At 40.6% G+C, this 14,135-nt stretch overlaps 1 protein-coding gene across 4 annotated transcripts in view; it reads left to right on the forward strand.

Annotated features, from left to right (window-relative positions):
• HMG20A (high mobility group 20A) overlaps positions 1-14,135 on the forward strand; it is a 176,177-nt gene that overhangs the window by 12,004 nt on the left and 150,038 nt on the right. For 2 of the 4 annotated variants that reach the window (XR_008438941.1, XM_053987991.1), the window contains exons 2-4: positions 8,946-9,038; positions 11,128-11,275; positions 12,623-12,838. Coding sequence is in view for 3 of the 4 variants with exons in the window: in XM_053987991.1 (XP_053843966.1) it covers positions 8,950-9,038; positions 11,128-11,275; positions 12,623-12,838 (453 nt within the window). In the remaining variant the exon portion in view is untranslated. Of the gene's footprint in view, positions 1-7,123; positions 7,267-8,945; positions 9,039-11,127; positions 11,276-12,622; positions 12,839-14,135 lie in introns of all 4 variants that reach the window. The other 2 variants (XM_053987988.1, XM_053987989.1) reach the window with 2 other exon arrangements.

The following is a 14,135-nucleotide window of genomic DNA, read 5'->3' on the forward strand; positions in this document are numbered from 1 at the left end:
GAGTCTCAGCACGACTTGAGATCTCAGAAACCAAGCGAAGACTAACAATTAGTTGAGATGTCCACAATAAAGGTTAAATTGGTAGTGCTTCAGAGTTTGTTTCTGAAGTTTGGTTATATTCTTAGCTTTGGGAGAGTTCCTTTATGACCTTTAAACCAGCTCTGCCTCTCTAACCATATATAAGGGTATTGGGATAATATTTCTGCTTTAGCTCAGAAGAACTGTATTTACTTAACAAATATATATAGAAATGAAATCATGCAAAAGAAATGTAAAAGCAGTATAAATCTGCTGTTTACTAAATATGGTAAATACTTAAACCTGAATGCCAGATATCTTTCAGAACACTTGTAACTAAACATAAATTAGGAATCTTTCCAAGTGCAAGTGCTTGAAGACATTGTGTTGTGTGAGACCTCCGTCCTTATGTCTGTTCAATCATCAACCTGCTTGAAAAGATTTACATTCTCTTCTAGGGCTAAATTTATTGAGTGCTTTGATCAACTCTATTTTTCAAAGCTTGTGCATGTTTCCCACCTGCAGTTTCTTGTTTCCAGCATATGAGGAGCAGCTGTGGAAGAGGGAAGTTGGAAAAGCAGATTAAGTCTTGGACGTGCTTTTCCCAGGTGCTTCTTTGCTCTTTGGCTCCAAGCTCTAGACAGTGATACTCTGCTCTTATGGTTTTTCCCTCACCTCGTTTGCCTTCTTGCCTGTGATATGACAGGAGCTGCACAAAGAAGAGGCTGCAGGAGGAAGTTCACCACTGCCCTCAGAGCAGTTTCTTTGGGCTACTGGAGACGGTCTGAGGATCAGGTGCAATATTGCAAATGTTTAGCTGCTGTTCCAAGCACTCAGCCTAGGATATTTAGGCACACTGCTGGCATGGATGCTTTTTTCTCAATCCTACTTCAGCTCCAAAATGAGCTATTTTCATTAGATATGGTACAGGTGTTCCAAAAACGTGCCCTCTGCCTGCCTGCATATTCCCATCCCTCCCATGCATCTCTGGGTCTCTTATGTATTGCTTAACACTGGAGAACAGTCAGACCACTCCAGTGGCTTTATGCTTTTGTTGTTTTTTTCCCTTGTTTTCCATTCATGATGCTAAATATTGTCTTTTCCTCTTGCTTTTGGATGAAGATGAGTATAGGGAAAGCTTTAGTCTAACTTATCTACATTCTGCTGTTGATTTAAATTAATTCTTTTATGGAGCCATGGAAGTACCTGGGTTTTGTATGATTTTAAAATTTCTGCGAGCTCTCCCTTTGGTGCAGAGAGGGGTATCCTGGTCTGTGCCTAGTTTAGAGCACAAAGTTTGTCTTTCTAAATTTTCCTGAATTTTTGTTATTGGTGTAGTCTTTTTCTCTCGTATCCATTTTAACACATTTTGTCTGTGAACTCAGACAGCTTTCAAATCTTGTTAACAGTGGTCACAGAAGCTGATTGCTGTTCCTGAAGAGGAAGGAAGGGCTGGACAGGGCTGTCTTTTCTGTTCCTTTTCTTTTCAGGAATCCAGACAAGGTTTTGTAAGCAGTGTCCACGGATGTATTGATGCTGACATGAGCCTCTTGTCTGTTCCTTTGTGCTCACTTTCCCTATTAGTTTTTCCATCAGTGTGTTTCCAAGGCCTTTACAATTTTTATCCTGTGATACCAATGGTACCATATGGGACTGCAAGAAGAACCTTGGCTGAAAAGAGATTTTGGTTCACTTCATGCAATGCCCCTCCAAACTTTAATTTCTGATAGATGTTAAACTATTCCCAGAGAGTTTTAAGGCCAGATTAGAAACAAATGGTCCAACCCAGTTCTTCTCTATTCTTGCTAGTAGAAAGTATTTGCTAATAGCAGTTCTGTTGTTCAGATTTATATGCCTGTTACTTTGCACAACTAAGGCTATAAAAAAATTGTAATTTCTTCTACATAATGGGCTTTAGGGTTCAAACTCACTTGTTTTATGTTGGAATGAAATGCCATACTTGTTTTGTTGTATGGCAAGAGCAAGAAAATAAGAACAAAAATGTATGGAAGCTGACATGTCATATTTTTTTCTAAAGATGAATCTTCTCTGAAAGCAGGCAGAATGAGTTGCTTGTTTTGTGTGAGAATCACTGACTCTTCCCACACTTCATTTCCTCTAACCTTTGTCCCTGTACCCATATCAGTGCATTTTAAATATCCAGTTCCATGCTGTCTTTGTGGCTTTTGAGGTCAGAGTAGATGCTTTTGTGTTGGGTCATGATGCCTGTGGTGAGTCATTCTTTTAAGTATATACTCAATCTCTTTCTCAGTGTATTCTCACATCCAAAGTATCCGACCCCATATTCTGTAAAGTGGCCGTAATGACTTGTTTTGGTGGGTATGTGCATGAAAAATTCCAATCTGTATTCCTCTGTGGCAGCAGCCAGAGCTTCCTCTTGCAGAATATAAGTGAGCTTGGAGTATATGTTCTACTGCTGTGCAACTTCTGTGATGAATAAAGCTTTGAGGAAGAGCAAAAGTGCTAGAATAGCCTTAAAACGACTTTCCAATCTCATCAGGTATATGCAGTCTTCAATGATTTTATTTTCAAATATGTGACTTTGCATTTCACTGGCCAGTCCCAATCAGGATTCCTTGACATTCAGTTATCTCTAGTTCAGAATACTTGTTTGGCATTTTAAATTGAAGTATTCCTCAAGCACTAATTAATACTGTTTCTTGTTTCACTGGTGTGATGCTGGTAAATGTTTGAACTGGGTAAACACCACGAAAAACTTCAGTCTGTTCATTTACATTTTTTAATAAACCGCTTTGCTTATGGCACTTTTATGTTTGCATTGCACAAACAGTGAGTGACTGAGTCTCACAGACACAGACGGTGAGAGGAACGGAGCTCCGGTTCTGAAGGGCAGTAACCTCTGCTCAGTGCTGGGAAGGTGGGGCTCTGGGGAGGGCTGGCTGAGTTGTGGCTGCTGGCCTTTGGGAAGGCTCTGTGCCCCGGGTGCCGTTTGTGACGCTCTGCAGCTGCTGCTTGTGGGCTGTTACGGCTCCCCCTGTACCTCCTCAGTGGGAAAGGAGCTGCTGGAAAACTTTGTCCTGTGAAAAAAACTGGGAAAACTTTGTCCTCAGCTCCCAGAGGAATTTTCAAGTGGCAGAGCAGGTGAAGAAGTGGAGTAAATTGCCTGTATTTCTTCTGGAAATTCAGAAGACATTTTTATGGGCAGATTACAAAACCCACTCTCATCCCTGGTAGTCATCTATTGGGCTTACTTTAGGTAGAGTGATTAATGAAAAATAAAAAATTCTCAAGATTTATTTTGAGACTTAATTTTTGTGATCTGAATGGTTTCTGTTTTCTCATGTGAGATCTGTAACACGATAATTAAATTCATTTTGCAGAATTGTATTTGTTAATGGTATTAGTTTAAATGGCAATTGATGCTATTGTGAACAAAGTTAATTCAGAATAAAATGAACTATCCTAATCCATAGGTGTGTAATACCTGCAGTGAAGGGCTAGATAGCAAAGCCTTCCCTCTGGATACCAGAGGTAACCACAGTTACTGGTTTAAGCTATCCAGGGACCTATAGCACAATTATTTTTCTCATTGTGGGCTTTCATTTTCCCTGAAGTGATCTAAAAGCTGGTTTATTGGTAATGCAAAATTCCACTCATGTATTTGAAGGGAGAGAATCAATGTGGGGTTGTTCTTGTCTTTGTCTGGAGAATTGAGTATATACCTTTCCTGTGGCTTTTGCTCCAGAGAACAGCAAGGTTTTACACACACACACACACACACACACATATATATATGAGAGATATCTTGTATGTGCCTTATCCTAAAGCTTTTATGTAAATAAGAGGAGGATGCAGAATTGAACACTTGTGTTTTTAAAATACATGTTTGACAGCTGTTTCTAAGGTCAGAGTATGAATAGCTTGTTAGTGTTTGCTGCAAAGACCCAATTAAACTAAACATAAACCTAAGCTTTACATCTTTCCCTTCTTTCCTTAAGCTGCTTGGAAGTGCAGTGGAACTCTGAAATTTTTTCCTACAAGTCTCTATTTTTGGTCTGTAGTGTTTCTTTGTTTTTACTGGCAAGAAGTAAAATTAAAAGCAGTTGGCTATTCTCTGGTATGTATTTTCTGACAAAAACTTTTTTTTTTTTTACAGAAAAACCTTCGTCCCATTAGATTGGGCTTGCAGTTTTCCTAGTCACAAAAACCTTTGTCCAATGAGTTGCCTGTAGGGAAAAAGTAAAATCTGAGTTTTTTGCAGTGAAGTATTTTGGATAGTGTGCTTCTGCTACAGCTTGTTGAAAGAAAAGGTTCTGTCAGAGGGAATCTGAACTTCCTCTGACAGCTCCAAAAGCATTGTGGTTTTAATAGGAGATGGACTTACTTCAGGTTTGTTTCTGATGTTCTGGTTACATGTGGAAAAGCAGAGGAAGTGATGGTCCTGTGGGTTTTTTCTATCAGTGAATCATCTGAGTTTAGATTATTGTTTGTATTCTGAAATGCTCGGATTCTGATGCTGAGATAAGGAATACTGTGATTGCTGTGATGTAGCAGATGATTTTTTTTTTAATCTGTTAGCCTCTGAATGGTAAAATTTGGACATATTTACTCTGGTAAAGGGGGATGAGAGACTTGAGGAGAAAAATTCTCCAGTCAGCAGTAATGTTTCTAAAACTAGAGCTGGTGATGAGGTAATTGGAACTCCTGCAGTGTTTTATAATAAGCCTGTAAGTTGGATTTCTGATGCTGACTTTATATTTAAATATGCTTAACCGTAATAAATAATCTTACCTTGTAATTGGATGGCTAAAGAGTTTAGTAATTTTTTTTTTTATTATTGTTCATGAGATTATCTGTTGTAATGTAGCCATTGAAAAGGCAACACTGTAAAGGGCTGTTCCCCCTTTTCCCAGCGTCCAGGGGATCTCAGGCTGGCCTGGCTTTGGGATGGGAAGGGATTCAGCGTGCGTGTGCCAGTGACTTCCTGGTGACCAGGGCTGTGCAGACTGCAGAGCCCGGCCCCTGTCCCTCGCGGTGCGACTGACTGCAGAGCCCAGCGCCTGTGGGCGCTTTGTGGGAGCAGTGAACATTTTGGGGCTGCGGTGATTGCTGTGCTTAGGCTCTGGAGGAGCCCCGGAGTGCCCGCGGGAGGAAGGGCCGCCGGTGCCTTGTGGGGACAGCGCGACTGCCGCAGCTGCCTCCTGACACACGACAGTGCGGCCGGGCTGTGCTGAGGTGGTCTGCAAGATAAAAGTGTTGCACATTTTAAATGGCATTTTTGCTGTTCCTGATGCTTTGACGAAAAGGTTGACTGTGACAAATTTTACCCTTCGTTTATAGCGTGTATTAAAGGCCCTTGAACTTTGTCAGGTCCTTACATGTGCTGCCCTATAGGGGTGCTGTGAACAGTGCAGCCACAGTAATGTTGTGGGAAAGTGAGTCATTCTGTCTAGCTCCAGCCATGGATTTGTTCTCACCCTGATTTTAAAGCTACCTGCTTCTGAGCTTTCCTCTCTGCTGTACAGATGTGATTGGAAATTTGATCATATGGTAGCTTTCAATCTATGCAAAATGTAACTCAGCTACTTCATCTTTACTACTAAAATAATAACTACTTTTCACAGCCTACAAAAGGTAATGTGAGGAGAAATTAAGAAAGGTTATTTAAACCATATTCTGGTTCTGAATGGTGTTTAATTGCCTACTGTTTGATCCTTGATGTGTGTAGTAGCACTTAAATCTTTATGCTGTAAAAGTTTTGCTGTCATTTCCTGAGTAATTCTGTGAGACCATATTGGTACACTCTGTACAATTTCATATAGGTATGATCTCTGTGGCATGCAACCAAAGTGTCCAGCTGAAAAATTTAAACTGAAAGTTACAAAACACTGTTGTCCACTTTCTGTGTCATGAAGTCATAATCAGGAAAGAGAGGGAAAAGAAAAGATAAATTAGGCCACGTTTTTGATAATGTAGGATTTTTTTCTAGGCTCATATAGAAGTTTACCTAATGCTACTATATGTGTTAGTTGAACCTTTGGAATCCTGTCAAATACTGCTGTTAATGAATAAATCAGTCTCTCTATTCATTTGTAGCTGGTTGCTTTCTTGAGCCAACACAGCCCATAGTGTAGCAGTACAGTGAGCTCAGAGCTGCTCCAGTTTGAATTAGTTTTCTTTGGAGGAGATGCTTCCCTGCATTGAACTGTAGGGCTGGTAGGGTTTAGGGTTTAACAGCAGTTTCAGTTTTGTTTTTGCACTTGGGTAGATAGAGTTAAAAAATGAAAATAGGGTATATGTGCTAGTCAATAGAAAACAAAATGTACATTGTTTCTGTTGCCTTGAATTTAGTTAAATGTGTTTCAGTAAACGTGGAGCTCTGCAGTGGGGCTGAAACTAAGGGGATAGTGCTTTTGGAGCAGAGGTATGGGAGGGTTGTCCCTGAGAAGTGGGGCTGAAAGACTTGTGTAGGTTCCCATCTGCTCTCAGTGAGTTTTAGGGGAGCTGTTTTGTTTTCTTGCTCTCTGGAACTGATTAAAAGTTGTAAATTCACTGATGTTACTTTTTCTTTAGGATGTGGGTCAACATCAGCGGAAAGAGTTACTGTCTGAAGCATGCGGGTTAAATTGAAAAAGTGTATGTTCTCCTGGCTTCCTGTGTTTGTGTTCTGTTTATATGTTGTTAAGGTTGGTGTCCAGCTGCCTCTCTGCAGTTTGGAAGTGAGCTTGGGCCAGATGTGAGCAGACAGATCAGGACCTGGTGAGAAGGTCACAGTGGGCATAATTGCTTAGGCTTCGTTTTTTGAAAATCATAATTTAGGATTTTTGACTGATGACTATTGTGCAACATGAAGCAGAACTTAATTTGCCTCTTAGATGATAACTGCATGAAGCAATTTATGTTGTATGTTTAGAAGCTGTGCTTAAACAGCTTCCTGGGCAGTGAAGAGCATAATTTTCAAATCAGTTCAATTTTCAGGTTTCTTGTGATACATTAAGTTCCAGCCCTTATGTAGTTTCTTTTCTATGTGTGTAGATTCTTATCCATGTGTGAGGAAGTATTGTTTGCACATTCTTTTCCTCCCAGCATTATATTATTTGAGTTGTCTTTCTTTTCCTGTCAGAGATGCTGGTATTTGAAGAAAAACCCATAATGTGGAGTTGTGATTCATAGAACTGCAGATGTTGCTTGGAAGGGACATCTGGAGGGAGGTCATCTTAGTCCAGCCTCCCACTCAGAGCAAGACTATTGCCAACACCAGTTTAGGTCAGTTACAGCTTTTAGCATGTAAAATCTGCCAGGATGGGTTCCACCTCTCTGAGAACACTTCCTGGTGTCCAACCTGAACCTGCAAAGCCAATATAGCTGGGGAGAATTTGGTTCTGTCATCTCTGCCACTTCCACCCAGTACCTTTAGGCTCTACTAAACTGGCCCTCTCTGCCAGACTGAGCAAGCCCCTTCCCCTCACCATCCCTTACAGGCCAGCTGCTTTAGATCCCTGAGCATCTTGGGAGCTCTTTTCTGCTCAGTCTCCAGCTGTGCCACAGCTCTAAGGCAGAGCCCCCAAAACTGTACTCAGTCCCTGGTTTGTAGAGGCAGAGGAATTCAGTTTCTTCACTCCTGGATGAACCTTTCCTGTAAACAAGTAAAGGTGTTCCTCTGCTAGAGATTAATGTCTGTACCCCCTAGGAGCAGTCTGCTTAGCTTTAGTTATTTTCCAGAGGAGTCAGGATGATGGGATGCTTAAGGGTGGTCTAAGGATGTCAGCAGTTGCAAAAGCAGAAGAGAAAAGGATGAATGTCATCATATTGTACTTGTGATAGAGATCTGCAAAATCTGTAAGATGCAAGAAACAGTGACCTCTGTCTGTAGAAAATATCTACCTTTGGAACTGGGGAGGGATGTGGGAAAACACATCTAATATTCAAAGCATGGAGCAGGATTTTATTCTCAGATCACTTGGATTTCTGTGCTGGGTGCAAAGTACACCAACCCAGAAGAAAGGAGTACAAGGTGATAGCTCTCCTCAGTCCCTCGAGGCCCAAAGCCCAAGTGTTCTGATGAAAGGGACAGCAATAATTGACTGGAGTATCTGCTGCTCATCAAAGGGGACTCTAAAATTGAAGGAACAGGAATTTAAGTAGTATGGCCCTTCAAAATGGCCTGAACTGGCAACTCATAATTGTAGAGTGAGTTTCTTAAGGGTTTTTGTTTTGTTTTGTTTTGTTTTTTCACTCACATACAACAATTTTGTATTTTAGTAAGGAATGGGATAAATTAATTAAGCTTTGGATTTCATCTCTCACATTAAATTCCCATAACAGGCGACAAGGTTATAAATGGAACTGCTTCTAATTTGGGGGTAGTTTGTATTCAATGAGAAATATGCAGTCCTTAAACCATTTGCTTCAGCAACTGTTCTATGGGATTGAAGATAAAATACTCTAAATAGCTGTGTTCTCAACTGCACGTATAGATTAATTGTGAAAATCTGGACAAGAAATTATTAGTACTATCTTAATTTGAAACTTCTGGGGGGACTTGGTTTCAGTTTTCTTCTGGGGTCAACACAAACCTCTGGTGAAGGGTGCACTGTGAGGAATAATCAGGCAGGTGGACTGGAAGAGCAGGATCTACCTACCTGTGTGCTGAGTAAATGAGGGTTTGTCTTGAGGGATAAAATAGAACTGCAGGGATTTCCAGTAACACTGTGGCACTGGCACAGGGCTCAGTTAAAATGGAAACTCAGAATTGAAGTGTCATTTATGGTCTTTGTTCACATCTGCCCACAGGATCTGTCCTGAAGCCAATCAGCTGGGACTGGCCAATTGGTCCATGAGATAAAAAATTCCTGGTGTGTTATGATGTTTGAATTGAAGGACTGCTGAAGGGAAACAATGACATAGTTAATTTAACATTTTTTACCTTTGTTTTTTTTCCCTAGAGGTATGGAGAACTTGGTAGCTGGCTCCAATCTTCCTCCACTTTTTACAGATGAGGATGGATCTAAGGAAGGTACTGAAATTAATGTAACTGGGTGAGTAACTCCTTTTTCACCTTCAGCTGGTAAATACTACCTCTGCACTTGTCAGGGAAATCGTTTCAGTGGGAGGAGGGCGTTCTAAGTAATTTTTAAAAAGAGAAATAAACCCGAAAATCCAATTCTGCAATGTTCCCTTGGCCTTGATAGAAGATCACAGGACTCTGTGTAGGAAAAACCAGAACTCTTCTGAACTGATGGTAGTGGTCACAAACTGTTCTTTAGTATCTTTTAGCTTTAAAAGGTAAATCCCTAGGATTTCAGTCTTAAGACAAGTGACATTATGGGGACAGAGAGGGAGGAAGTGTCTGTTGGCCACAGTAGACTCTGCTAAGTAAATTATTTCAATTAAAGATTTACTGTTCATCAGTGATCTCTGAAACTGATCACTGAGACTGATATCTCATTTTTGTCAGTTTGACTCTGCTTTTACAAACTGCAATAATGGCCTCTTAAAATCACATTGCCAAGAGAAGTTTTCTTTTAAGAATACATGGAATTTTTGCTGTGTTTTGATAATTGAGGCTTCTTTTTCATTTTGCAAAGCACCAAACAGTAAAATTCAGACTTTGCAGTCAGGTAAAGCCCTGTAAAAATGAGTGTGAACACTTTCACTCTAAATGGGTCTGAATTTGGATTTACTTATCTGGGACTTCAAACTTGTTGGTGCCAAATTAGGTCCATGTTCAAATTAGGCTTGTGTTTAAGAGGTGTTAATGTTTTGGCTGAGCTTTCATCAGTGTTTGCTGCAAATGGCTTCATCACATGAAATTTTTCCTGCAGGTATAATTTAAAGAGCTTCTCTGCTAAGGGGGAATGGAGAGGAAAACTGAAATACTCTTCAAACCTTAACAGTGAATCCAGAGCTGTGTTGTTCCTATTCTTTTTGACACATACCAAATATAATTAACTTATGGGAGGGTGTCTGCTCTGTTCCCTTGGTCCCTCTCTAATTGTCAGTAATGTGAGCTCAATCTGGTGTCTCAAAGTCAGCCATGGATCTCTGCATCCCTTTTGTCTTTACCAGTAATTGTGTCACAATTGCTGATTGTAGTGAGTAGTGAAAATATGCCGCTCTCTCTGAAGACAGATATTCCCATGGGCATTCAAGTAGCAATTCTGTTAATACATATCAGATTTTTATAGCTGTATTCTACATTAATAGGAACAGTTATTTTGGTATTTCAAATTTGCCATAGACATGAGTAGCTTTAGACTGGAATAAATGAGCAAAGGAGACTTGAAGCATACCCTGCTGTTAAAGGAATTTTCATGAATGTAACTGGGTAAGGCCAAGTATTCTTTAGTCTCAAGAAGGGTTTAGAAACTGAGATGAGTCTAAAAATCTTATATTAGTTTGCCTACTGAGCACAGTGCTGAGAATGTCCAGGGGGTTGTTGCTCCAAAATGTGTGTTCATCACTGTCAGTCTACCTTCAGAAGTACTTCTGCACGTTTGCTCTTCTTTTTTTGCCTGCAGACATGTTGCCCTTTTTTGGAGTAAGGTAGATTGATACAGCTCTTGCAGCAAAATTAAATTATGGCCATTCTGGAGCCTGTTGGGACCTAGTAATGTTTATGTTTAAATACCCATGTGTATGAACAGGAGAGTGTGTGGAACAAAGCTCAATCCAAGAACATACCCAATCACAGATCTCTACATGTATTTGTGGAGAAATAGATTAAACACATCCAGAAAGGTGTATCTTGATTGATGATGAAACTTTTAATTTCAAATTCTTTGTGGTACTTTTGAAGAAGGATAGGTTCATGCTGTCTGGTTTCTGATGCAAACGTGCACTTGCCTGCAAGTTGTTTGTGTGATCAAATGCTTCACTAAAAATGAAACAAAATACCACTTTCAAAAAATCACACTGGATCTGAAAGTCCATAGGAACTGTGGTAGTTATAGTGGTTGCTTGGATGGAACAGCCAGTTCTTCAAAAATCACTTCTAAATCCAATTTTTTCTTGCTAGTGTGAGAATGAATATATTTGCAACATTTTTGCATGTTTTAGAAGATTAGGGAGGAAGTGATTTAGGAATGATGATGAAATTTTTTGTTCTTCACTTCTGTGCTTTTTCAGATTAGCTAATTCGGAGAGTTCATTCAGTGGTGGAACTTCACAGCCTGTGAATAACCCAGATTTGGTGGAGGACTTGTCACAGGCTCAGCAGCAGCAAAATGAGACTTCTAATGCTGCTGAAACCACTGAGCAGAAGCCTGAGGAGGAGGTGAGATGAAATAATAGTAACTTTTCAATGAAGCAAAGGCATGGAATTTTGTCATTATATTGTCTTACCTGCTCAGATTTTATTTTTAATAGGATCACAAATTTTTATCTGTTTGCCATGTTCATCTTCTGATTCCCTAATTTTCTCCTGTGCTGCACAGCTGCACACAGAGAGCTGGCAGTTGGAATGTGCAGAGAGCAGCACATGGGACTCAGCTTAGCCAGAGGGGCCCACAAGCTAGTGCTGCATTCAGGACTGAATGTTCAACTGCCACAACTTATCTTCTCTCTTGTGAGCCAGCAAAGTGAGACCATTGTAATGTTCTGGTAATAACTGAGGTCCTTAAAACCATTATGTTTTTACTGCTTTAGACTGTACCTTGTGTACCATCCAACACTGATTTTTGGTGACTAAATCATGAAGGACCTGAAGTTGGACTAGGAAGTAGTTTGGGGGTTTTCTGTTTGTTTTGTTGTTGCTTTGTTTTTTTTTTTTAATAGATGTGTTTGATACTCTCCTTTGTAGTTTGTTTTCAGCTGTGAGGTCCTTTTTTAATTAAGTAATAAAATTCCAGGAGGGAAACAAAAAGTAACATGATGGCAGGAACATGTTGATCTGGGGAAAGATTAGAAGTACTGAAAAGAGTTGTATGTACGTAGCATTACAAAATAGTGTTGTCCAGAGCTTGCTGTAGAAATAGTTTGAAGCCAAGAGGATGAGTGATAATGATGTTATTCCTGTGAACTCACAGTGTGCCCCAGACACATCTTAAAATATTCCCTCTTTGGAGTTTGTTTGTTGCTCCATTGGAGGGGGTTACTGGGAAGGACAATCTACTGAACAGATGAGAGTAGAAAAGCCTGTATGCTGTCTTTACACCCACATTTTGGGCACACTGTGCATGAAGGACAAAGATCTGGAAGGTACAAAATAACTAGTTATCACACAAAATCTCTCCAAAAGACTTACTGAAGTAGATTACTTGCAGGGGAGGGTGTGTGAGGGTGAGAATAACTAAAACCAAGCAAACAAGTAATAAAAAATATTTGCAGTTGCATTAGTTGAGATGATCATGTTGTGGATTATCAGTCCCTGTGATTTTACAATCAGAAGTTGATGCCAATGTTATTTTGTTGTCCCTGTGGACTAGGAGAAACTGTAAGCTGCTTTTCACAGTGAGACTTGTTTGGCTCTGTTTAGACAAAAGTCAGGATAGCGCTAAAGTAGGGTTTGAAACCTGTGTCCATGGAGAGGATTGCAGCCGTGTACTCCTGATGAAGTTGTTTATTCCTCCCAGAGGTGGTTATTTTCACTCAGCCTGAATTATCTTCCGTTTTCATCTTGCAGCAGCAAAGAACCAAACGAGGGGGCTGGGCCAAAGGGAGGAAGAGGAAGAAACCCCTCCGGGACAGCAATGCCCCCAAATCCCCCCTCACCGGCTACGTGCGGTTCATGAACGAGCGCAGGGAGCAGCTGCGGGCGAAGCGGCCGGAGGTGCCTTTCCCAGAGATCACCAGGATGCTGGGCAATGAGTGGAGCAAGCTGCCCCCTGAGGAGAAACGGGTACCACTGCACTTCCCTGTCCTTGCTGCATGGGACTGCTGCTACCTGGGAGTGTTGTTTAGTGGGGAAGGTGACACAGGCTGTTGGTTGAAATCGTGTTTAGGAGGATATTTCAAAATGAAGGCCACAGGTTCACATGGTGAGCTCTGGCAGAGCCATGGCATCTCCTCCAGGGGTCACTTGAGAAGAACTGTATCCTCTAGGCAATGCAAGAATACATCCAGAACGGGGGTGTTGCTCTAATGACACATCCCACAGTTCGTGTGATCCATCTGGATGTAACTGCTGTACCAACTCAAATACATCTGAGACTTGTAAGGCCAAAGTCTTGGGATGTGATGTCTCCTGACTGGGAGTCCTTGTGGCCTTCTGCACTATCTGACAAGTGAATGAAGCTCAAGGCCATGTTTGGGCTGCTTTTAAGGAGTTTTTCTGGAGTGGACCTTGTTAATGGGTTAATTGCTAATGGATGTCTTACTGTCCACACCTGATTGCCAGTTGGAGATTACTGCAAAGCTGTTTTTAAATCACAGTGCTAATGAATGCTCTCATATTAATTTAATCTTCATATTTAAACTTTGAAATATACTTTAAGGGTGTAATGAAAAATGTGATGACACCAAAAAAACAGGATTTCCTTTTGTTGCTTTTTACTAAGCTTGTAGAATACCACTTACAGAGATTATATGAAATGGTGCATAGGCACTGTGATTGAACCATAATAGAAAATATGTGGCAAGGCAAAGCAGTTGTTTTGGTAGCAGGGATAGTGAGAATGATGTTGCTTAGAGAAAAGTCAGGATTGCTCCTATGTAAGGCTGGAAATTTACATCCATGAAGAGGATGTTCTTGCAGTGATGAAAATGTCTACTGGGAGAGAAGGGAAAAAGACATCTGTCCCTCTGTCCCCTGCACTTTAACATATTCTTATCATGTCTCAGGCAGATCTTTAACCTGAAAAAGGAAATTGAGTTCAAATCTCTATTCTGTATGCTGCCTTTTAAATTCCCTGGGAATCTGTCCCTGAGTAAAGCTGTAAGTTTCTAACTTAGAGCAGGTCAAGGGAAGACTGCTGAGCCCTTTCAGCAACACATTGCTGGAGGTGGAAAAAGAGAATTAATAGCTTACAGACAAATAAAATGTCCAAAAGCAATGCCAACCCAAAAGCATCACCAAATTTGCACCTCAATCCAGAATGTTACCACTGTCATCAGCAGGGTCAAAGCTGTGTTGCAAATGTATGGAAATCATAACTTAGATGTATTGTCATGATGACTTAAAGAGAATACCAGGTGAC

Source organism: Vidua macroura, chromosome 12 (assembly GCF_024509145.1).
Source record: "Vidua macroura isolate BioBank_ID:100142 chromosome 12, ASM2450914v1, whole genome shotgun sequence".
NCBI classification, from domain to species: Eukaryota; Metazoa; Chordata; class Aves; order Passeriformes; family Viduidae; genus Vidua; species Vidua macroura.